The 21,231-nt window shown below is 41.0% G+C and overlaps 1 protein-coding gene across 6 annotated transcripts in view; it reads right to left on the reverse strand.

Annotated features, from left to right (window-relative positions):
• The window catches only part of LOC103181087 (janus kinase and microtubule-interacting protein 1), a 166,047-nt gene that overhangs the window by 2,162 nt on the left and 142,654 nt on the right, over positions 1 to 21,231 (reverse strand). For all 6 annotated transcript variants that reach the window (XM_042338795.1, XM_042338803.1, XM_042338807.1 and 3 more), the window contains 3 exons: positions 18,696 to 18,764; positions 15,959 to 16,036; positions 10,783 to 10,986 (listed from right to left, as the gene is read on the reverse strand). In XM_042338795.1, the coding sequence (XP_042194729.1) occupies positions 10,783 to 10,986; positions 15,959 to 16,036; positions 18,696 to 18,764 (351 nt within the window). The remainder of the gene's footprint in view (positions 1 to 10,782; positions 10,987 to 15,958; positions 16,037 to 18,695; positions 18,765 to 21,231) is intronic.

Consider the following 21,231-nt stretch of genomic DNA (forward strand, 5'->3'; position numbering starts at 1 on the left):
ATCAGTACAAACCCATGACGCTTTATACTGTAAATTGTCCTGAGAAGCACTCTCGATGTTGTATGGTTTTAAAACAATAAAAATACTAATTTGTAAGAGATAAACATGATACTATTTTTCTAAAAGGTGTGTATTGGGAAAGGGTGCAAAATAATAATAATAATTGCATTTGATATAGGGCTTTATTACATTGTCACGACATCTTAAAGCACTTCACCGAATATACTCTAAAATGAATTGACTGCATTTTTGTGATTGCAGGCAAATGACTTGCTTTCAGCTTTCCATGCACTAAATCAAATGCTGAGTTAGTCATAATGATATATTCTCCAGGCAGACGGGGGATAGTGCAGTTAGATTCAAGAAGGCATTGGAGGGATTTTTTGAGCATGAAGAGCGATACGTGAGACCAGCTGAGTGAACTGTTAATACTCTTTTTCTCTGGTCTTACACATTCCCATCACAGGTCAGTGATTTTCGGTAAGCAGTCGGAAAGGCAAGAAAAGTGAGGGTTAAAAAAGAATAATCCTAATAATCCTTGCATTTGATATAGCACTTTTCACGTCGGGAGGACGTCCCAAAGCGCTTCACAGAACACACTGTAGAGTGAATTGACTGTATATTTGTGGGCGAATCTGCTGAGAGTTGATTGAGTGCAGTGTTGTAGCTGTGACAGTGAGTGGTAGAACACAGGTTTCTGCTTGTGATTCCCTAACTTGCCAACTAGACTCAGCTGTGCCATTGTCGACTGGGGTTTCGAGGAAGTCAGGCCTGCCCCACAAAGAACCTGAAAGGCTCAGATCCCACATTGCTATCACATAATAATCATCCTGCCATTAATATAGCACCTTTCTCATCAAGAGGATGATTCACAAGATTTATTGTAAGGCGCAGTGACTGTGTGTTTTGTGGGCCAATCTGTGCACAGCAAGATACCACAACACAAAGTGATTGACCAATTTTATTTAGGCCGATGAGGAAGTGACATTTTCTATGGATTTTCCTGGCCTGTGAAGAAGTTAAAATTTGTATTACAAATGAAGATGGTAAAACAGCACGGTTGCATGTGGTTGTGAAAATGTGCATACACTTTCCTGGATAATCATGCAGACAAAATCAGTTGGGATGTTTACAAGTGAGTTAGATCGGTGATAATATGGGTATCAAATATTGAGAAAAGGTAGGGAAATGGGACTAAAGGAATCAGTAAGTATTGATGCATTTAAGCAGAAGATAGATAGACATAGTAATAATAATCCTTGCATTTGATATAGCGCTTTTCACGTCGGGAGGACGTCCCAAAGTGCTTCACAGAACACACTGTAAAGTGAATTGACTGTATATTTGTGGGCGAACGCGGCAGCCAATTGCGCACAGCAATGTCCCACAAACAGTCGTGGATTGAAGATGACCAATTTATTATTGTTTTTTTTTGAGGGATTATTATTAGGCGTGTGGAGTAAGGAAACTTGCCCAAGGTTTCGCCCTACCTGGTATTGAACTCAGGTCTCTCACTTGCAAAGCAAGTGCTCTAACCACTGAGCTACAGGACTCCACAAAGGTAGCTATATAGGGAGAAAGGAATAGAAGGTAGGGGAGGGAGCAAGGCGTGGGTGGAGACTCATGTGGAATAATAAACTCGGCACAGACTAATGGGGCCAAATGGTCTGCTTCCGTGCTGTACATTCTACATAAATCTGAGTCATGTCAGTGGTCCTGAAGGACATGTGAATGGAGAGAACTGTGGAAAAAGGTGAAGGAGAGACGGTCTTTGGGCAAATGTTCAAGAACACAGAATACCTTGTGCATGACTAACCCAGACCTTGTCAGTAGTTTAAGTGGAGAATTATCTCTAGAAATCATCACCAGTGTTCAGAGACAGAAGCAACAACTTGCACTTATATAGAGCCTTTCCCATAGGAAAGCATCTCAAAGAGACTTACATGGGATTCCCTGCAGAGAATGCAGCTACAAAATGCAAAGTATTTGGTCCAGCGATATTAGCACTTTCCTGAGAAGCACTTTCTCAAACCTCATTGACCAGCCTCCTAACCACTCTCCCCTAAATGATGTCCTGATTTGCTTCAATAGAGGCTCTGATGTATCTCTTCAGTCTTCTGAATGTTGTCATTAATCTCATTTGGAGGCCGGTGATGCATTATTAACACGACCTGCTCTGTATCGCATAGCACAGCCATAACTCTTTCTTAATCAATAGCATTTGTTAGACAGCTCTCTCGGTGTATTCCTGGTCTCTGCCTGGTTCAATTGAACAACAATTTCAATAACATTCATGAACTTTCTTCTTCATTTCTTTCGCCTGTTCTACGATGAGCTTCTGAAAACACAAGTTACCTCCAGGGCTACAAACAACTAAGATGAATAGGAGGCTATCTAAAGTAAACAGATTCCAAAGCATTTATTTCTCCCATTTCCTGATGTCTTTTGTTAATTACAGTGAGTTGACTTAATCTTTCTTCATTATTGGGTCTTCAGTCTAAATTACGCTCTCAGTTACATGTACAATTTCACATGACTGACAAATTCAATAAAAGGGTTTCATTAAGATGTAAAACCCTTCCTCCTTCGAATTTGCATGAGGCTTAAAGCAGAATTAAGATGATGATCCATACATTTGAAAGGAAAAAAAACTCATCATTCCATAGCCAGTCGTTCATCTGATTTGCTTGACTTCTTTAGCTTTTCTGATTTTTTCCGACATTTAATTAAGTGTTTTACAGCACTTTATTACACTGAAACATCTAAAAATGTTTATAGTAATTAACTTAGGCAAATGTGGCAGCCAATTTGGGCCTTCAGGGTCCCAAAACAGTCATAAAGCGAATGATTAATTAATCCAGAAACATTTTGGCCCGGATTCCAAGAGAAATTTGCTTCCCTTTTTGCAAATTGTCATAAGAATTTTAAAGTCCATTTCAACAGGTAGACAGGACCATGGTTTAACATCTCCTCTGAGGGATGGCATATTTGACAATGCAGTGCTGGATTTCACATTAGGACGTTGAAATCCAAATTTAGGGCTTGAACCCACAACCTGTTAACGTACAAGAGTCCTACCAATTGAGTTAAACTGACAGGTGACTTCAGTGAGTGAAGATAGTGAGGTCCTGATGGAGGCTGCTGTGCAACTAGAATGCATTGCCTAAAAGGGTGGTGGAATCCAATTCGATAACTTTTAAGAGAGAAGTAGATAATTATTTGGGGAAGACAAGTTTGCAGGGCTAAGGGGAGAGAGGGATTGAATTGAATAGCTCTTTTTCCAAGTGCCGGCACAGACACGATGCGCTGAATGGCCTCCTTCTGTACTGTATAATTCTATGATTCTATGATTACACAGTGACGAGCTGTTCCTGGCTGCCGAGATGCCTTTTATATGGTTTGGTGTTTTTCAACCACAGTGTTTTTTTAAGTGTACTTTTCCTTTGGTTGGTTACCAGTGCTAGAATTGATGTGTTACTGTTACCAGCGAGAGCAATGAGCAGAGGCGTCCAGCTCATTCGTGTGATGAGTAGGTAATGGCGTTGTCAGCACTCTGACACTGTGCACGATTGCTAAGTGTGAATAATTCAGCTGATTTATCCTTCAAAAGCTTCCTTTGTGACCACTTTAAATTCAAAGCATGTGCTTGGGATCAACAACTAGTTTGGAAAAGCTTGGTCACCACTTTATTAGCACTGAGGGATAAGCCAGTTCAGCCAAATAATCTTTTTTCACACAAAAAATATCTGGTAGCTGGAAGAGATTTTAATTCTTTCACAGTTTGCATTTACAAGAGAGCAAGAGTATCAATTTTGCTGCATCTATCCCAACCCCAACTCCTACACACATAATACAGTAAGGTTCTATCACAGTTAGAACTTAGTTCACATTGTTTCCTACACACAATTATTTTGTTCCCTGGACTTCAAGAATATGAAACTCTCTGCCTCCCTCGTCTTCCCTGGCATCTCCAAACCACTCATGATCTGATACTTAGTTCTCTCTCCCACTGTTTTCAATTTCACAAGAAAAGTTCCACGAAAAGGGTTCAAAGTCCAGGGACAAGGATGATTCCAGGCTTAAAGCTTCGAGCAGAGGTGAAAAGAGCTAAACTTGCTGTCGCTGGGGAAAAGATTAAAGGAGACATGATGCGGGTATTTAAAATACTAAGAGATTTTGTAGATGTAAATCGACATTTAGACTTACCAGACGTAAGCGCTTTGGGACATCCTCCTGATGTGAAAGGCGCTCTATAAATGTAATCTTGTTGTTATTGTAAGAGAGATAGAGCAGTGTAGGGCTATTTATTGTATTTATTGTAATTTGGGTCTGGCTAAATGGACTGTATTAGTCTATTTTGGTCCTGTACATTCTTACCTTCCAGTGACTGGAATCTTGTACAAAGTCCAGCTCCACCCTGAATGACACTAGGTTTACCAGATATTTATTTCCAGAAAGTCACTTTGCCCGTAAATAGGGATGACCCAGGCCAAAGTACAGCTTAGAATCGATAACCTTCAACAGATGGTACTAATATCTTCCCAATCGATACCTTCAAGATGGGAACCTTGAAAGTATTGACTCAAAACTACAGGGAGCATCAGTCCCAAAGGTTGCTCCTTAATGGTATCTGTGGGTTGTGGGGGACACAATCTTTTGGTTGGAAACTGTTCCGTGGGTCCGTGCTGAGAAGGGGCAAAGTTCATTCTGGTTGTTCTCATTTCTTTTCAAGGGCTGCAATGTCCCAATGCAGATAAGCTCATGGTGCATAATGTTTACCCAGACAGTTCTCCTTCATGGTACTGAGCAAACAGAAGAAGGATTTCCTTTGACCCATTTGTGAAGTCCAGGACCAAGCATGAATTTGTGGCACAAAAGGGAATCAGCTTAAAGGTGGGAGAGCTCTGACCTACACTGCCCAGTTGTTGAGCACACTAGAGGCAGAGGTGGCTTCATGGCAGGCACATTTATTTAGAACCTGGATCCGAGCTCCTGGATTAAGCACGTGGTACATACCAGGTTTAATCAACACCAAGTTTATTGAACACCGACTGATTAATCCAAGTCCTGTAAAGGTCCTCCCACCATGCTGAAGTTCTGTCGAATACCTGAAATCTCTGAGGCTTGGGACGACAGCTGCTGGAAGGCATGACCTGCAGTTCAGGTTTATGAACATACATTTACATATCCAGGGATCATGTTCTGCACCCCCAACTGGTAGTAGGTAGGGATGTGTGTCTGAGTTGTGAGCAAGAGGATGGTGGAAGTGCACTTGTGCATTTCAAGCTGAGCTGTGCTGCACACCAGGCAGCTCACAGGGAGTTCCTGGTACCTGATATTCAGCTCAAATCTATGTTGTCGGATTTCAAATGACTAGCTATCCTCCTTGGTTGGGGGGGGGCAGGGAAGATGTCCTTGGAGCTGGATTGGCTCCAAGGTTATGTGCTTGGCAAAGGAATGTTGGAATCAAGACAGCCTTGATTAGTCTGGTAGTGTGTTTCTTAATCAGTTCTTAGTCCGGTTCCTGAGCCAGGTCCACAGTACTCCAAGGCACTGCTGATAACAACCCAGCCAGCTTGGCTTTGGTCAGACTGGTCGCTGGGATTAGTGATTGTTCCCACTCAGATACCATTAATCCTGCAAAACAAAGTCCTAATGGGTAAAGTAGTACTAATTGGACAAACAACAGGAAGCTTTGTCAGACGGTGCTTTCAATGGCAAGCTAAGGGGTTTTAGCTGATTAAATTCCAAGGTACACTCTGGATAAAGGAAAGCAGGGTGCATCCCAATTGGGAGAGACTCAGGATAATGTCCATGTGTGGGTGGAATGATTATGTGGACCTCTTAATCTAGTTTGGATATTCTTAAGCAAGGTGATGTTTCCACGTGGGTAGGACACTTGGCTGAGCAAAAAGGAAAGTGCTATTTCACTTTTACTCAGCTCACAACGTCACAATTCACATTGGAAAGTCTTGAAGAAAACATGATTTATAATTTCAAAGGGAAATCTGCGAGAACCAGTGTGCCTCTTGTTTGCTCACATGGCACATTATTGATGGATGTGAAGCTGAGCAATAAATGCAGCAGCAGTGATTTCCTGTCTCGTTTTCAGTGGGGGCACAAGATAAAGCTGCTTAACGCACAAGGCAATCAAGAAGATTTACTCTGTGTTATTGGAGCAGTGAATTGTTGAAATAAGTTCCATGGAAGAGATCTTCACAGGGAACAGAAATGGAGGCTGCAATTTGCATGAAATATTTAAATTTTTTAAAAAACATATTGGCCCGAGGTCTTGCCAATGAAAATTACTTGTCACTAGGAACAAAATGTGAAAGGTCAGGCAATAGTGATATATTATCAGCTGCAGAAAGCGTAAGTGCTTTCCAGTCTCACTATGTTGGCGCTATTGCAAACAGAAGAATAAGCAGCACTTGGCACTAAAAGCCCTGAGCAAGTGAGGCCTTCTCAGGCAACACCAAATCAGAGGCGACTCCCTGGAGACGACCCCTTGTCCAGGTTGCATTTCAAAAGGAAAGTTTGAGACGTCACGTACTCTGAAGGCCATCCTAATCCACTGTTCTGTGTCTTCCAACAGTGTGCAAAATTACTGCAGGATTTGGTAATATACCTTTACAATTCCTCACCGTAGGACTGTATTACACAGAGAAGTAGGCACTGGACTGTTGCCTCTTGTAGACAGTTCTGTTCTGCCTGCCCATTTGTTCCATCTTGGCGTGATGCTGCACCGGCATGAGTCTGTGGGTCGCATTTTCCCCACAGTCATCTCAGACAGACAGTGCACTCAATGGCAAGCTATTCAGTCTAGCTAGTTAAACTCCAGTAGTTACCCCAGTGCACACTCTGGAGCCCCTAAGCCTTGGCTTGTGCCAGTCTGCATCTAATACTCTCCGGAATTAGCAGTAATGCGTCCCTCTAGGGAAAGAGTGCACACTCCATTTCAATACACGGGAATTTCCATATGTAGGTGGGACGCATGGAACTCTCTGTTTGGTTTTGTTACTGACAAGCATGGCATACGTCTCTGTATGTCTCAAACACATGGATAACAAAAAAAAAGGATGTGGGGCTCCGTGCTAGAGAGGCAATTTGCATCATTGGGCATTTTTTCAAGTTGAGATACCTTTCTTTGGTGTATTTCAATTTCTAAAACTTTTTTTTTAAATCATAATACACTCGGCTCACTGAAACAATGTAACTTTCAGACCCATCTGCAGCAGGAAGAAATATCTGTAGTATTTGTAAAAGTTCATGTTGGTACATACAGTGTATGCATGTTGGTTATTGGCTTGTGAGAATGCCTGCGTTACACATGCTAATATTCCTAATTCTTTACATTTTGGTACAGCGCATTTCATGTTAGGAGGACATCCCAAAGCACTTCATGGGATATACAGTGAAGTGGAGTGATGGTGGATGTCAAGGGTGAACAATCTACCCACAGAACAAACATGCATGAAATGAACGACCAATTTTATTTGGATGATTGTTGGCCAGGAGATCAAGAGAAAGTCCCTTCTCTTTTCGAAGGAGCCCATGGACTGCTATGGCATCTTTAACATCCAACTCCACAGGTAGAAGAGGATTTAGTTTAACATTTCATTCGAAAGACAGCAACTCCAATATTGCAGCCTACCCCAGCATTGTATTGGAATGTCAGCTTAAACTTGAGTTCCACATCCCGACCTGGGACTTGAAGCCAAAACCTTCTGACTCAGAGGTGGGAGTGCTACCAACTGCGCCAGGCTGGCAGACAACAGATGTAACCTGGACTATGCAGATCCAGGTACTTACTACTGGGGAGAAATCAGTGGATGGAATACCTTGTTCTAAATAGCCCATTGTGAAGACTTATTGCTCTGAGATGCTATCCTGAATGAAGCACATGATATAAAGGCAAGTTGTTGATGGCTAGTCACTTCACCTCAGGAGCACCGAGTAACTCTAAAAGAGGCTTGGAGCAGGTCCCCCAACCTAAGTGCTTGACTTAAAATATTAGACTGGACAGAAAATAATAGGACTTGTACCCTCAAAAATCCAAGTCCACAATTCACATGTAAACAGCAAGGGCCAAACTTTTCCCATCAACAGACTGGGTATGGGAAAATTGTGCCCCAGTACTGCATTTCTGATATTTCAAATTTGTTTTGTGTTCACCGAGGTGGGACTTTTGAGTGTGTGGATTGAGTGTGCATGGGGGAGAGGGAGGGGGAAACTCAGCTTTGTATCACAGAGAGCTTTTGCATTTCACACAACTAAGCATTGAGCACTATCAGCTCAGGTACAGCATTGATAAGATAAGTGAGGAAGCTGCTTTACTCTACAACAGTGTGCTCACCCTCAAAATATACATTCAATTCACTTTACAGTATATTCTGTGAAGCACTTTGAGGCGTCTCAATGATGTGACAAGGCGTTATATTAAATGCAAGGATTATTATAATAATCTCAGAAGAGCCACTTCCCCACACGCACTCCATATCCCACACTATGGTCAGTGCTTTGCTAGCTATCCACAGCCACTAGGAAATGGATTAAGGATGCCCAGAGTGTCATTTGTTGCAGAATCATTGATGAGCCCTTGCTTGGCTAGTTCTTCCTCATAATCTGTTGCTCTAGCACTAGGGTAGTAATAATAATAATCCTTGCATATGATAATAGTGCCTTAGCACGTTTCAGCGCCTTCGGATGCCCTCATGACATGAAAGGCGCTATACAAATGTAATTTTGTTTTTGTTGTCTTCAAGAATATACTGTAAAGTGAATTGACTGTTGATTTGGTGGGCGAAATGCGGCAGCCAATTGCACACAGCAGTGTCCCACAAACAGTCATGGATTGACTGACCAATTCATTATTATTTTTTCGATGGAATTATTACCCGGAGAAAAGCAATCCACCATCGACTAACAACCGGGTTCCTACTTACTGCTGGGTGTAGTAACAGAGGCGTGTGGAGTAAGGAAATTTGTCCAACATTTCGCCCTGTCGGGAATCGAACCCAGGTCTCTCGCTTGCGAGCCGATTGCTCTAACCACTGAACTACAGGACTCCATGTAGAACATGTGCCTCTTATTTACTTCCGATATCCAATACCTTGCTTTTCTTTCAACAGCAGAAAGATTTTTCTGCATCAAGTTACAGCAATAAATGTGGAGTCCCGTAGCTCAGTGGTTAGAAACTTGTCTTGCAAGTGAGAGACCTGGATTTGATTCCTGGCAGGGCAAAACCTTGGGCAAGTTTCTTTATTTCACATGCCTGATAATAATCCCTCAAGAAAAAAAAACAATAATAAATTGGTCACTTCAATCCACGACTGTTTGTGGGACACTGCTGTGCACAATTGGCTGCCGCGTTTTGTCCACAAATATACAGTCAATTCACTTTACAGCATATTCTGTGAAGCGCTTTGAGATGTCGAGAAGACGTGAAAAGTGCTATATCAAATGCAAGGATTATTATTTAATAACAATTTTACACTTAGACAGCTGCTTTCAGGTCAGGAGGATATCTCAAGGCACTTCACAGAGCCAACTAGGAGTCTGAGCTGAGGACGAGGGGAACTTGGGATGGTGCTGGGGAAAGGTGACCAAAAGGGTGGGCCATGAAGCCGGCCGGGGTTCATTGAGTGGAAGGTGTGGTTGGATGGTAGGGGTACACAAGCTCACAGAGGGAGGATGGGATGAGGACGTGGGGGTTTTGACACAAGGACAAGGATCTTGAACTTGACATAAGGACTAGAACTTAAGACCTTGAGGAATAATACACCAGGCAGAGTCACAAAGGGGGCAGTTTGGGAGCTCTAAGCATTCGATATGCTAATTATCATTGGTGATTGTTATCACATCGAACACTTAAAAAGTCTCAAATTTCACCCCAAATAATCTAAAGTTCTTCCTCACAGAAATGGTGGTGGTGGTGAGTGTTGGGAAAAGTTAACAATATTGTCTTCAACCTAAGTTAAAGCCTTCAGATTTTGAAAAAAACAGACTCAAGGAATCAATACAGACTCTCACCAGATCAAGTTTCCCAGCTCTGCCAATTCCCCTTTGCTACATACTTGAAGCCTTTAGTACTGAATAACCCACCCTCCCCACTTCCCTCCCTTAATCCCACCACCATCACCCAAGGTAGGGTATCCTTTTATCCCCAAATAGTCAAAATCATGTCAAAGTCATGTCTTTCTAAGACAGATTTACTGAAATAGTGTTCTTGAGATGAACATGTCGAATAATAGGAACTATTAAGCAACTTCATAAATGCATGATTCACATTGTTTCAAAAATTAACTTTGCCTGGGATTTCCTTCCTTCACAATTACAAGCAGCATTGCTTTCATTAACGGACACACTGCTTTCCAGCTGAAGAGATAAAATACACGATTATAATTCCTAGTGCTAATTCTGGTTTTGGAAAAGATACCAGCAAAGATTTTTTTTAGAAAGAAAAAATATACTACAAAGGGTCTTATTGGCTCTTAAACTTGCAATCCTCTCCAGCCTGAGTAGTTGGCTTATTAATAAAACAAGAAAATAACTGCACTTATAATGACAAACCATCTTATAGCGCTTCACAACAATTGCTGTCAAATATAGCAACTGTTTGCACCATAATTTACATACAATTACACAGAACATTGCAGTACGGAAACAGGCCATTTAGCCCAAGTAGTCCGCACTGATGTTTATACTCCATATGAGCCTCCACCCCAATAAAATGACCTCGACAGGTCTGGCACTCCACGTGGAGCCTTGCAGGACTAGTACCTGATTTGCATGTTGCAGCAGTTCCTGACGCTCCTGTAAGATCTGACCGTCATACTCCCGGCTCTGCCTCAGCACCTGCCTCCTCCACTTCTCCACAGCCAGCTTCAGCTCTTCCTTCTGCTTGTCGCTCAGAGATTCGCTCACTCGGCTTCCAGGGCACTGCTGCAATGTATTGTACAGCGTGGCTTCCAACTCCTGGATTTGCTGGGGAGGAGAATGTTAACACAAGAGCAAATCTCAATGCACGAGCCCATTAAAACAAAGGAGGTGTTCAAGAAGGGGAAAACAAGTGAACGGATGGCATACACATTGTCACCCGAACGTATGAACAATGCGTCTTAAAATGTACATTTGCAATGCGATAGGCTCAGTGCAGACAATAGGCACCTTGTGCAGTACACTATAAGAACAGCCCACGCAGCAGGATTGCCGCAAAGGCCCTGCAAGACCAGCCTTTTGTTTGGAAGTTTACTCTCGCACGCTGTGCTGCTAGGTTGCCATTGGCAACCGATGACACATCAAGCATGGAGGCTGAGACGTGAATTGAACCAGGAGCTTACAGATTCCAGCACTTCATTCCACACACAGAGGAAATTTTCGCAAGGAGGTGGCAATGCGTGGAACTCTCAGGCTGAGTTAGATACTCTTTAAGTATTCTGACACATCCTGACCAAAAGGAAAAAAATAACTCAATGACATACATAGGTCAAATTATAGTATCTCCTTAAATGAGATTCGAACGTGCAACTCTTTCTTTTTGGTGTTGGTGTAATTTTGTAAAGTTTGGCACTGCTCTGTAGTCGTCTTTTGCTACAAAGCCAGGTATTCATTTTGCGCCGACTGCGCCACATTTACAAATTGTTTTTCAGATTAATGAGCAAGTACATCTCACATTTATTTCATAACGAGCCAAGAGGAAACTGGAAAGGGACTTAGCAGCAAATGCAAACATACCCACCCAAAACTCTTTCAATGTTACAACAGTAAGAGGGTAGTGAGGAAGCTGCTGAAATCCTAAGGGATTCAAAGTGGGTTGAAAAGGATGGAGATTTTTTATAAGGGAGGACAATGAAAACAACCACTGCCCCCACACCCACCCCATCCAACAGCCAGCAAACATTGTTTGAGCTCCAGGACTTGAACATGAGTGAGACCAAGATTCTGGATAATTAACACATCCCCTGAGATGGATAACTGTACCCCAGGCTACGTAAGCAGATTTGTGCAGCACTGATAGACATTATTAGGGAGGACTGGGGAGGTTCCATAGACTGGAAGCAAGCAAATGTTCCTATATTCAAGAACTAAACTTGCCAACTATAAACCCATTACCCTGACTCAATAAATGGAAAAATAATGGACTCAATCATCAGAAAGGAAGTAGAAGATTAACTACATAAAAATAATCTAAGAATTGACAGCCAAAACAGGTTCAGAAAGGGTAGGTCTTGTCTGTCCAATCTCATAGTTTCTTTGAGGAGGAGACAGCCAAGTAGACTGCAGGAAGCCATATGATGTAGTATATCTAGACTTCGAAAAGGCATTTGACAAAGTACTTCATGATAGACTGATTCACAAACTCTGGTCACTGGGCATTAAGGGCAAGACATGAACGTGGATTCAGAATTAGTTAAAGGGAAGAAAATAGAGGGTTTTTTGTTTGGGGAAAGATATTAAGGGGAATGCCTCAGGGGCATGTTCTCGGACTGCCTCCTGTTCCTCCTATATATTAAGAACTAGATTTGCAGACCCAGTGTAAGATAGTTACATTTGCAGATGACACCAAATAGAGTTGGGAGGAAATTGGCTTCAGATAAAGCAGAAAAACCCTGCAATGAAAGCTTCAAAGGAGATGCACTTGCTGATAAATGGCAAATTAAATATAATACAGATACATGCAAGGTATTACATGTAGGATGCAAGAATAGGAAACATTTCATGGATGGGATAGAACTTGCCAGGGGGAAATTGAAAGAGACCAAGGAGTATTTGTTGACTCATCACTCACTGTATCAGTAGAGTGTGAGGCAGCAATAAACAAGACAAACAGGTTGCTGCGCTATATTGCTAAATCAGTTGAGTTTAGATCCCTGAACATCATGTGGTACAGTGCCCTGATCAGACCGCACCTTGAATACTGCATACAGTTTTGGTCATCGCCACATAAGGGGGATACCCAAGCCCAAGAGGCAGTGCAGAGGAGAGCAACGCGGATGATCCGCAGACAGTAGAACAAGAGTATACTGGATTAAAGTTGTAATGAGCAATTTCAAGACAGATACCAGGAAGTGTTTCTTTACTCAGAGGGCACTCGTCTTTCAGATGAGACATTAAACCAAGGCCCCTTGTGATGGTCATTCATTTCACAGCTGTTTGTGGGACATTGCAGGTCGCAAAATTGGCTACCGTGGATTTGTCCACAAACTCTCACTGTCCCTGCACTTTAGAGTAGCACAGTGCTTATTAGTGCTATCTTGCTATTTGTGCTATGAGACTCGCACTAGTGTTTTTTAGTGCCTCACAGCTTCCTAAAGCATTGTGAAGTACTCTAGAACATCCTCCCAATATGAAAGGCACCATACCAAATGTAAGAATTATTATTGCAATTGATGGACTCATTTAAAAAGTAGGTTAATGCCGTGATAGATTCTTCATCCAAACTAATCTTATGATTAGAAGTTTAAAGAAGGAGCCATTCACAAGCATGCTCTCCTGTGTAGTCCTTTCTGGTTAAGATGGCATCACCACCAACTTGGTGATCATAAGAATATATTATACTTTCCTGAGATCTTGGCCGATCAATAGAACGACTATTTCTTATTGGTCTCTGGTCCCAAACTCTCTGGAGAGTTTTACAGCAAAGCGAATTTGAGGTCAGCACTTTCAAAATATTTCAGACATACAGCAAATAGTACCACTCTCTTCCTCCACCCAGTAACACTCTAGTTCCCTTCCCCACAAACCCCTCCCCACCCACCCAAAAGAGCATCTTCTCCATGTCCATGCTGCAAAGGTGATAAAGATAGACATCTCCACATCATTGGGCCACAGTACAGAACATGTAACAAAGACTGCTCCTTACTAAAGTGTAGAAATGTATAATGGAGGACAGCACTCTTTTCATTGAAGCAGTACAACAAAAGTAGCAAGCAAATAAGCATTTAGTCGTCACTTGCAAGATTCTTTTTAAAAAGCCAGAGATTTAAAAGATTAAAAAGTAAAGAATAAGGAATTACAACCTAACAAAAGCAGACGGTGCGCTTATAATAATAATAATCCTTGTATTTGATATAGCGCCTTATCAGGTCTTCAAGACGTCTCAAAGCACATCACAGAATATACTGTAATGTGAATTGATTGTATATTTTGTGGGCGAATTATTTATAATTAAGAATGAGCAGCTTTTATTTAACAAACTGCTCCTTGCTCATATGATCAGTGTGAAGAGCACACACGCAGCTCTTGAAATAATTAAATTTGTCTTCACCTGACTAATTAAACACGACATACTGTATGTAGTTAGTTTTCTGCTAAATAAGTTCATTTTTAACAACCAAATCAATCTTCATGTCAGTGTTGTCCAGTTTGGCAAAATATAAATAAATTACTGAATAAATTATTTATCGAGACAATCAACAAAAGATTTCAATCGAGACAATCAGCAAAAGATTTCAATCAGCAAAACAATATCTCGCAATGCAAAAAATATTCAAAAAAGGAGAAAAAAAAACTAGTTATTAGTATAAAAATGTTCTCACTTCCCCACCCACCTGATTCACTCTGGAAGAACAGTTCCATTGTGAGCCATCCGATACATTGTCCAAGAGGCCATTCCTTACATCTAGACACGAGGATCATTGCAGCCTAGCCTATTCCAGAGCTGACATGCACAAACATTTCATCAGAGATGACTGCACGCTTTTTAGGAACATGAATCCTTTTCTGGTCCAGGTGTCCTCAGACCAACTGTAGTGCCCCCCCACCCCTACAACTGACCTGGCAAAGATAAGCTAACTCGGCACAGAACAAAGATCAGACTTGAGAACTTCCTTGTTGGTGTGCATAGCCCAGTTTCACACTGGGGCAACTGTTATCGCAACTTATCGGTTGGGAAACGTTAGCTCTTAAAGGCTGACATTAATGATTGTACATCTCAGGAAATTATCTTGTTTCAATAGTGAGTGACTAAGTAGCTTTGGGAACTGATTCACAGGAAATTAATTGAAGTGTTCACAATGACACATGTATAAGGGGTATTAAAGTTGGGGGAAGGGGGATGGGGGCTTCATAAATTAATAACATGAATATTTTTAAATTTGTCTTTTCTTGGGGAGAGCGGGAGTCTATTTTTTCAGCCTCCCCCAAAACAAGAGAAAATTAGAAAGGAAAATTTGACACACAAAATAAACATGTGCATATCCTCCCAAGTTGAAAGGCGCTATATAAATGCAATTTGTTGTTGTTGTGGAAAACAGGTTAATTCGATGAAAATAATAATTTATTTTGGAACATTTTGAAGCCACATGTCCTGAAACCAGAAATACCCAAATCGCCTTTAGTGATCATTTCTGAAACTTAAATGAGAGAGAGACAGGCTTCTCACTATCTATTCTGTCATAATCCCTCATAATATAAAAGTCTTCAAGAGGTCTCCTCTGAACCTTCTCTATTCCAGTGAAATAGGGTAATTTCCTCTAGTCTCTGCTGTTAGGTCCTCGATGGCAACTAAGCTCTAAGCATAGGACTAAAAGATTTTGAGTAACAGTGAGTCCACTCAGTCCATCCCTCTTTTGCAGTAAATAAAATGAGTACTATATCTATCAACACGTCCCAGGATGGGGGAAACAGATAAGTGAGGTTTCCCTGGAGTTGAACTGGCTCAGAGGAGATACACATGACAAACTGAGGCAGGTCTGCAGTAATCCTTGTTGATGTTTGAACAACTTAGGGGTGGAAAGCTGGTCAACACCATAAGGCCAATTCCTGACTGGCAAATACTGTGAAACTCCCCAATGCTTCATTACGGTAAGGTTTCTATTACTTACAATCTACAGTATTCAAAATTGTGTACAGAGCTATTAAACAGTAGCTCATCATCTCTTCCCCACATATCTGGTTTTCACTATTCTGTCCTGAGTGTGAAATGCACGAGAAGGGTTCGGGCTCATAATCCTACCGTGTAGGCATGGTCCAGAGCCTGTTTCCTGTAATCCAATTCTTCTTCCAAGTAGCCCTTCTGTTTGCTGAACAGCTCCTGGTTTGAGGGGAAAAAAACCTTAGCCAGAGTATCACCAAACCTGACAGCCCTCATCATTCAACCCTCATGACCTGCTTTCACTCAATGTGGCTACAAAGAGCTTGTTGGCAAAATGGCATCTCAAGACACCTTGAGACGTAGGGTGCATTCTACTCCACGTACCCCCACTGTATATCATACCAGCTCATAAACACCCAGCACTGACCAGAACACGCCTTGCAGTTGCACTCTTGCAAGTTGTTGTGTTATGTATGGCGTACCCTTATACTAAGAGCCAAAATAATTTTTATTCGCAAGGCATAATTTTAGCTGCTGTTTCTCCAATTGATGCTTTTTAAGCTCAATTGGCTCATTACCTCCCTCCTATGGTTTCTAACAAATCCTTTTTACATTTTCAAGTGCTGTTAATGTATTCGAATAATTTAGGGCAGCATAAAATATTTGTTCAGGCCGCAGTCGTTTAGGGGATAAATCGCACTTGTTTTGTGCACTGATGTACTCAGTGAATGGAACAGCACAAATGCTCTGCCATTCCAAACACATTGGAAGGTTATTTTATATTTCTCCCCACCATCAGTGTCCAGGTTTTCAACTTATCTACCCCCTCCCCGTGGAACACCATCCTGGAGTCTCTATGACTCGACCCTTCCCTCGCCTCCTTCAAGCTCCACCTCAAGACCTTTGCTTTTAACGACACCTTCAGTCATCTTTTTCCCCCTCCACCTCCCTCTTCCCCCACCCCCAGCTCAGGTACTAACTCTGGACTGGGCAACTTGAGAGGCCTCCTCACGGGAAAAGTGCTATAAAAAAGTAAATTTGTTGCTGTGGTTGTTGTCATTATTTGACGATCGGAAAGTACTATAGGCAAGTCAAAGCCTCAACCCCCTCCCACTTGCTGTGATCCTTGAAAGACAATCACTCTCCAGTGGGAGTCACAAGATATTAATTAGTAGTGGCAATGATGATCCAGGATGCTCCAAGCTAAGATCACTTTTTTCAGTGTGTAATAATATAAATAATGATCTTTGCAATTTGATATAGCCCCTTATCAAGTAAAACTCAAAGTCTTTCACTGAATTTTTGGAACGTGTAGTGACTGTGTGTTTGTTGATGTATTGAACCAAGGATTGAACTCAAAAATGTTGCTCATCTGTATGGGTCTAGTACAATTACTCAATAATAATAATCCTTGAATTTGATCTAGCGCCTTATCATGTCTTTGAGAGGTCTCAAAGCAATTCACAGAATATACTGTAAAGTGAATTGACTGTATATGTTTTGTGGGCAAAACTGAACACAGAATCTTTTTAGCTAATGGTGAAATATACTGCCTCATGTAAACTGAGCCATCACAGACTTTGAAGGTAGCAATTTGCCGACCACAGTTAACTGAACTCAGATGAGGCAGCAATGGAGAAAAACCGTAGGAAACAATGTACTCAGCCCCCTGTGCCAGCAAAAATAAAAATATCAGGCAGGGTTTCCCATTCCTGAGTGCTATCCAGTGACACCATAGGTGTGTTGACTTATATTTGTGATCAGTTAACTAGAGTCCCCTAACTACTATCTTCAAGGTCTGTGTGGCTCAGTTTCGACCCTATGCAGCATTTTTCAACCGTTAGCTAAAAAAATACTGTGAGAAGCATCCCTGAATCCTTCCTCAGTGTGTAATTGCCCGTGTGTGGTGATGAACCATACAACCCAACAAATGGCCTACTGAGACTCATTGGCTGTGCATTCACACAAAGTCTACTTCAGCACGAGTCAGTGCTTTCAGAATAAGAGGGCAGAAAAGAGGAAAAGGAAAATAAGATATAAAAAATGCCTTGTGTTGGTGCAATACACAGATATTTGGAAGACATTAATACTGTGCAACCATTAAAAATAGGGGAATTTTTTACAGTATACCTCAATTAGTGGTGGAATAACAGATCTGTGTTAATTTAGAGGCCACATTTTACAATGTTTAGAGCGAAACTAAACAGTACGAGATGCACTTAGTGAAATACACTATGGAGCCACTAGATGACAGTGCTCCCTCTCAGAGCCGACAGTGCTTTACACTGGCATTAATTAAGGAATACTACAAGTTTCATCCTAAACTCAAAGAGAATGCACCTGTAGACAGGTACTAATATCTGGGACTTTAAGCTCACAGTCTAGGTTGACACTTCACTGCTTGGGAGCACTGCATTGTTGGAGGTGCCGTCCTTCGGGTGAAGCGTTAAGCTGAGGTCCTGTTCAGGTGAATATTAAAGACCCCAAGGCACTATTTGAAAAGAGAAGGAAGTTTCTTCCAGGTGTTCTGTCCAGCACGTAAAATTGATCATTCACTTCATTACTGTTTGTGGGACATTGCTGTGCACAAATTGTCTGCTACATTCACTTATAATTACAGTCACTACATTTTTCAACAAAATCCTGTGAAGCACTTTGAGACATCTCAACGAAGCGATAAGGTGATATAGAATGGAAAGATTATTATCTTATCGTTTATCCCGCAAATTGTGCAAGTCAGCCAATAAGGGGTTTTGAGTGTTCATCTTAAGATGGTGCTCATTTAGCAAGTTCCAACATGTCTGGATTTAATATCCCAATAATCTAACAGGTCCCTGTTCTAATGCCAGGCTCGACGTGTCCCTAGGGTCTAATGTACCTTTTCATTCTCCAGGTCCAGCATCTTCTGATGGAGCGCAGCCTCTGTGCCTTCAATTTGGTTCAGCCACTGTAAGTTTCGAGGAAGCACAGCAGAGATGAGTGAGTTACATTTTAACATCATAACCAGCAAAACAATGACACAGGTCTGGGGCATTTTAAACAGATTATGATGGTAATATCACAACTTGTAGAATAGCTCAATTATACAAGATCTCTTTCAGAAGACTCAATTCATTTTATTTATAGCTGGTAGTAGAATTTTGATGTACAAAGCTATGCTTGTTATTTGTCTTTAAAATTCTGTTCAATATAGTGCCTCATGTATCTTTTTTTAATAAGCAAATTTTATATCTTAAAGGAACACTCCAACATGGCAAATGTAGGGCCTTTTTTATTCCTTATTAAAGCCACACATTATTTTCATCAAGACAACCACCTGTGGAATTGATTCCCATCTTTGCTCTTTGTTTTGTGAAGACAAAGTTGCCCTTTTAAATGGAAGGGGAGCTTGCGATGTAACACAAGGTTACTGTCTATATTCCAGGACTTTGCTTTCACTGAGAACAGCAGTCAAGAGACAGATGCTGCCCTCAAAGGGATGTCGCTTGTTGCATGTTTTGATACATAGGCTTAAAGTGAGACCATCTTTAACAAAATGCATCTAACAACCTTTTTTAATTTAAGAGGTAGAAGATCCATGTGCGATACATAATATGTAAGTGGCACATTGGTGCAGTGACAGAACTTATACCATTGCACCATGCTTTTCAATACCTAAAGACATGGTTGAAAAAACTAAAGGCCAGATCTTCATGTCAGCTTCATGTATCAAGAGATGAGAGACTGTAGATAAGAAGTAAATTCTCAACACACACTATGGGAAGGACACAATAAATGGATCCAAACTAATTTTACTTCCGGATTTTATTTGGTTGTGAAGGCATCCGAAATGAACATTTTTCAAACCTTGCTTCCAGAAACAGCAGTGAACTCATATTCCAGCTGCAGCGCAATTTAATGCCACTGGAAGCTGGGCTCCCTTTACACCACACTTAAAAGAAACCATATTCTTTTGAGGATTACAATTACAATTCAGGATCAAAATTCCAACAGAGAGACTCCATTTACTTTTATTCCCAGGAGACTAGAAACCTTTTATGGATCACTAAATTGACATAATACTACTTTTAATATTCATCCGTAATGTGTCTCACTAATATAGCTGTCAATCTGCAATAAAGTGCTGAACTTAATTTTTTTTACTAAGTTAAACAGCACAAGAATTACAGTTAGCTCTAATATCTTTTATTTGAATTTCACTGTTAAAAAGATTCTCATGAATAATTAAGGAAAGGTGCAATCCTACTCAATAACTGTATGTCCCTGTCACATAAAGTTGTTGAGATGGAATCAGGAGGGGTATTTAAAAGAGGGACTTACAGGTATTAAGGGATATGACAAAATTGGGCATTGGGTTAAAAGGGTTAAAAGATCTGCCAAAATAAAATAAACGTCAAGCAGCTGCTCAATGGACTGAAAGGCCTCTTCCTGGTTTCTGTTTTCCCATATTCCTGAGCTTTCAAGCTTTCAATGTACTTTGTATGTTTATACACCTATCTATAGTTACACATAATTTTAATAATGGCCAAGAATATTCAGTATATTCATATTTCTGCTACTGAATATTCTGTTAATCAAAGCTAAGGCAACGATTGCAACAATAACTAATTATGGCTACCTCACTCAGTACAGAATTGTTTTGAGGAAACAGAGCAACTGATCTCAACTCCAATATGTAGCCCATGTAGAGAACAAATACATGGGAAAGTCATTGAGAATAACTGCTCAGTTGCTGCTTGTAAACTGTGCTAAAGTCAGAGTACTAGTGTACCCTTCAATGTTCTTGAGCAATGTTCTTGTGCTAACCTTGACTCTTTCCCTCACAAAGGCTTTGATAATTGTGCATGAATGTGTTCATATGTTTAGCAGAAATGCAGCAGGAAATTTTAGGATATAAATTAATACACTTTAAGAAGTTAACGATTTTCTCGTGGAACAAATGTATTCTATGCTGAAATCCACTTAAAACGCAATATTAGATAACAGATAACAGAACGTCTGCCCTGATCACAGAAATATTTTGCCAAAGCGAGATTATATCTTCATAATACATTAAACAAAGGCTACATACAACATCCATCAGCACGCACTGTTACCAGCAATGTTTATTAGACCCGAGCAGCTTAATTTGATTCTCATTTTACAACTGGAGTGAGATGCTCTTCTCAGAAGCCCATGTTTTGCTATGACAGCATTTCTCTAGATGAGGACCTTCTTGCTGCAAGGAGACAACAGCTACTCTGCAAATGCACAGCCACATGTGAAAGTCGTCGCTGTAAAGGGAGTTTCATTGCCACACAGCTCATTACTTAAAGGTTTTAGTGCTGCCAACTCTGTCTGCCCAGAGTGAACGCTTGGCGCTGAACTCAATTATTACCCAAGGGATAAAGTCAGGTGCTTCTAATTGGGGATAG

This window comes from Callorhinchus milii, unplaced genomic scaffold (genome assembly GCF_018977255.1).
Source record: "Callorhinchus milii isolate IMCB2004 unplaced genomic scaffold, IMCB_Cmil_1.0 Scaffold1, whole genome shotgun sequence".
NCBI lineage: Eukaryota > Metazoa > Chordata > Chondrichthyes > Chimaeriformes > Callorhinchidae > Callorhinchus > Callorhinchus milii.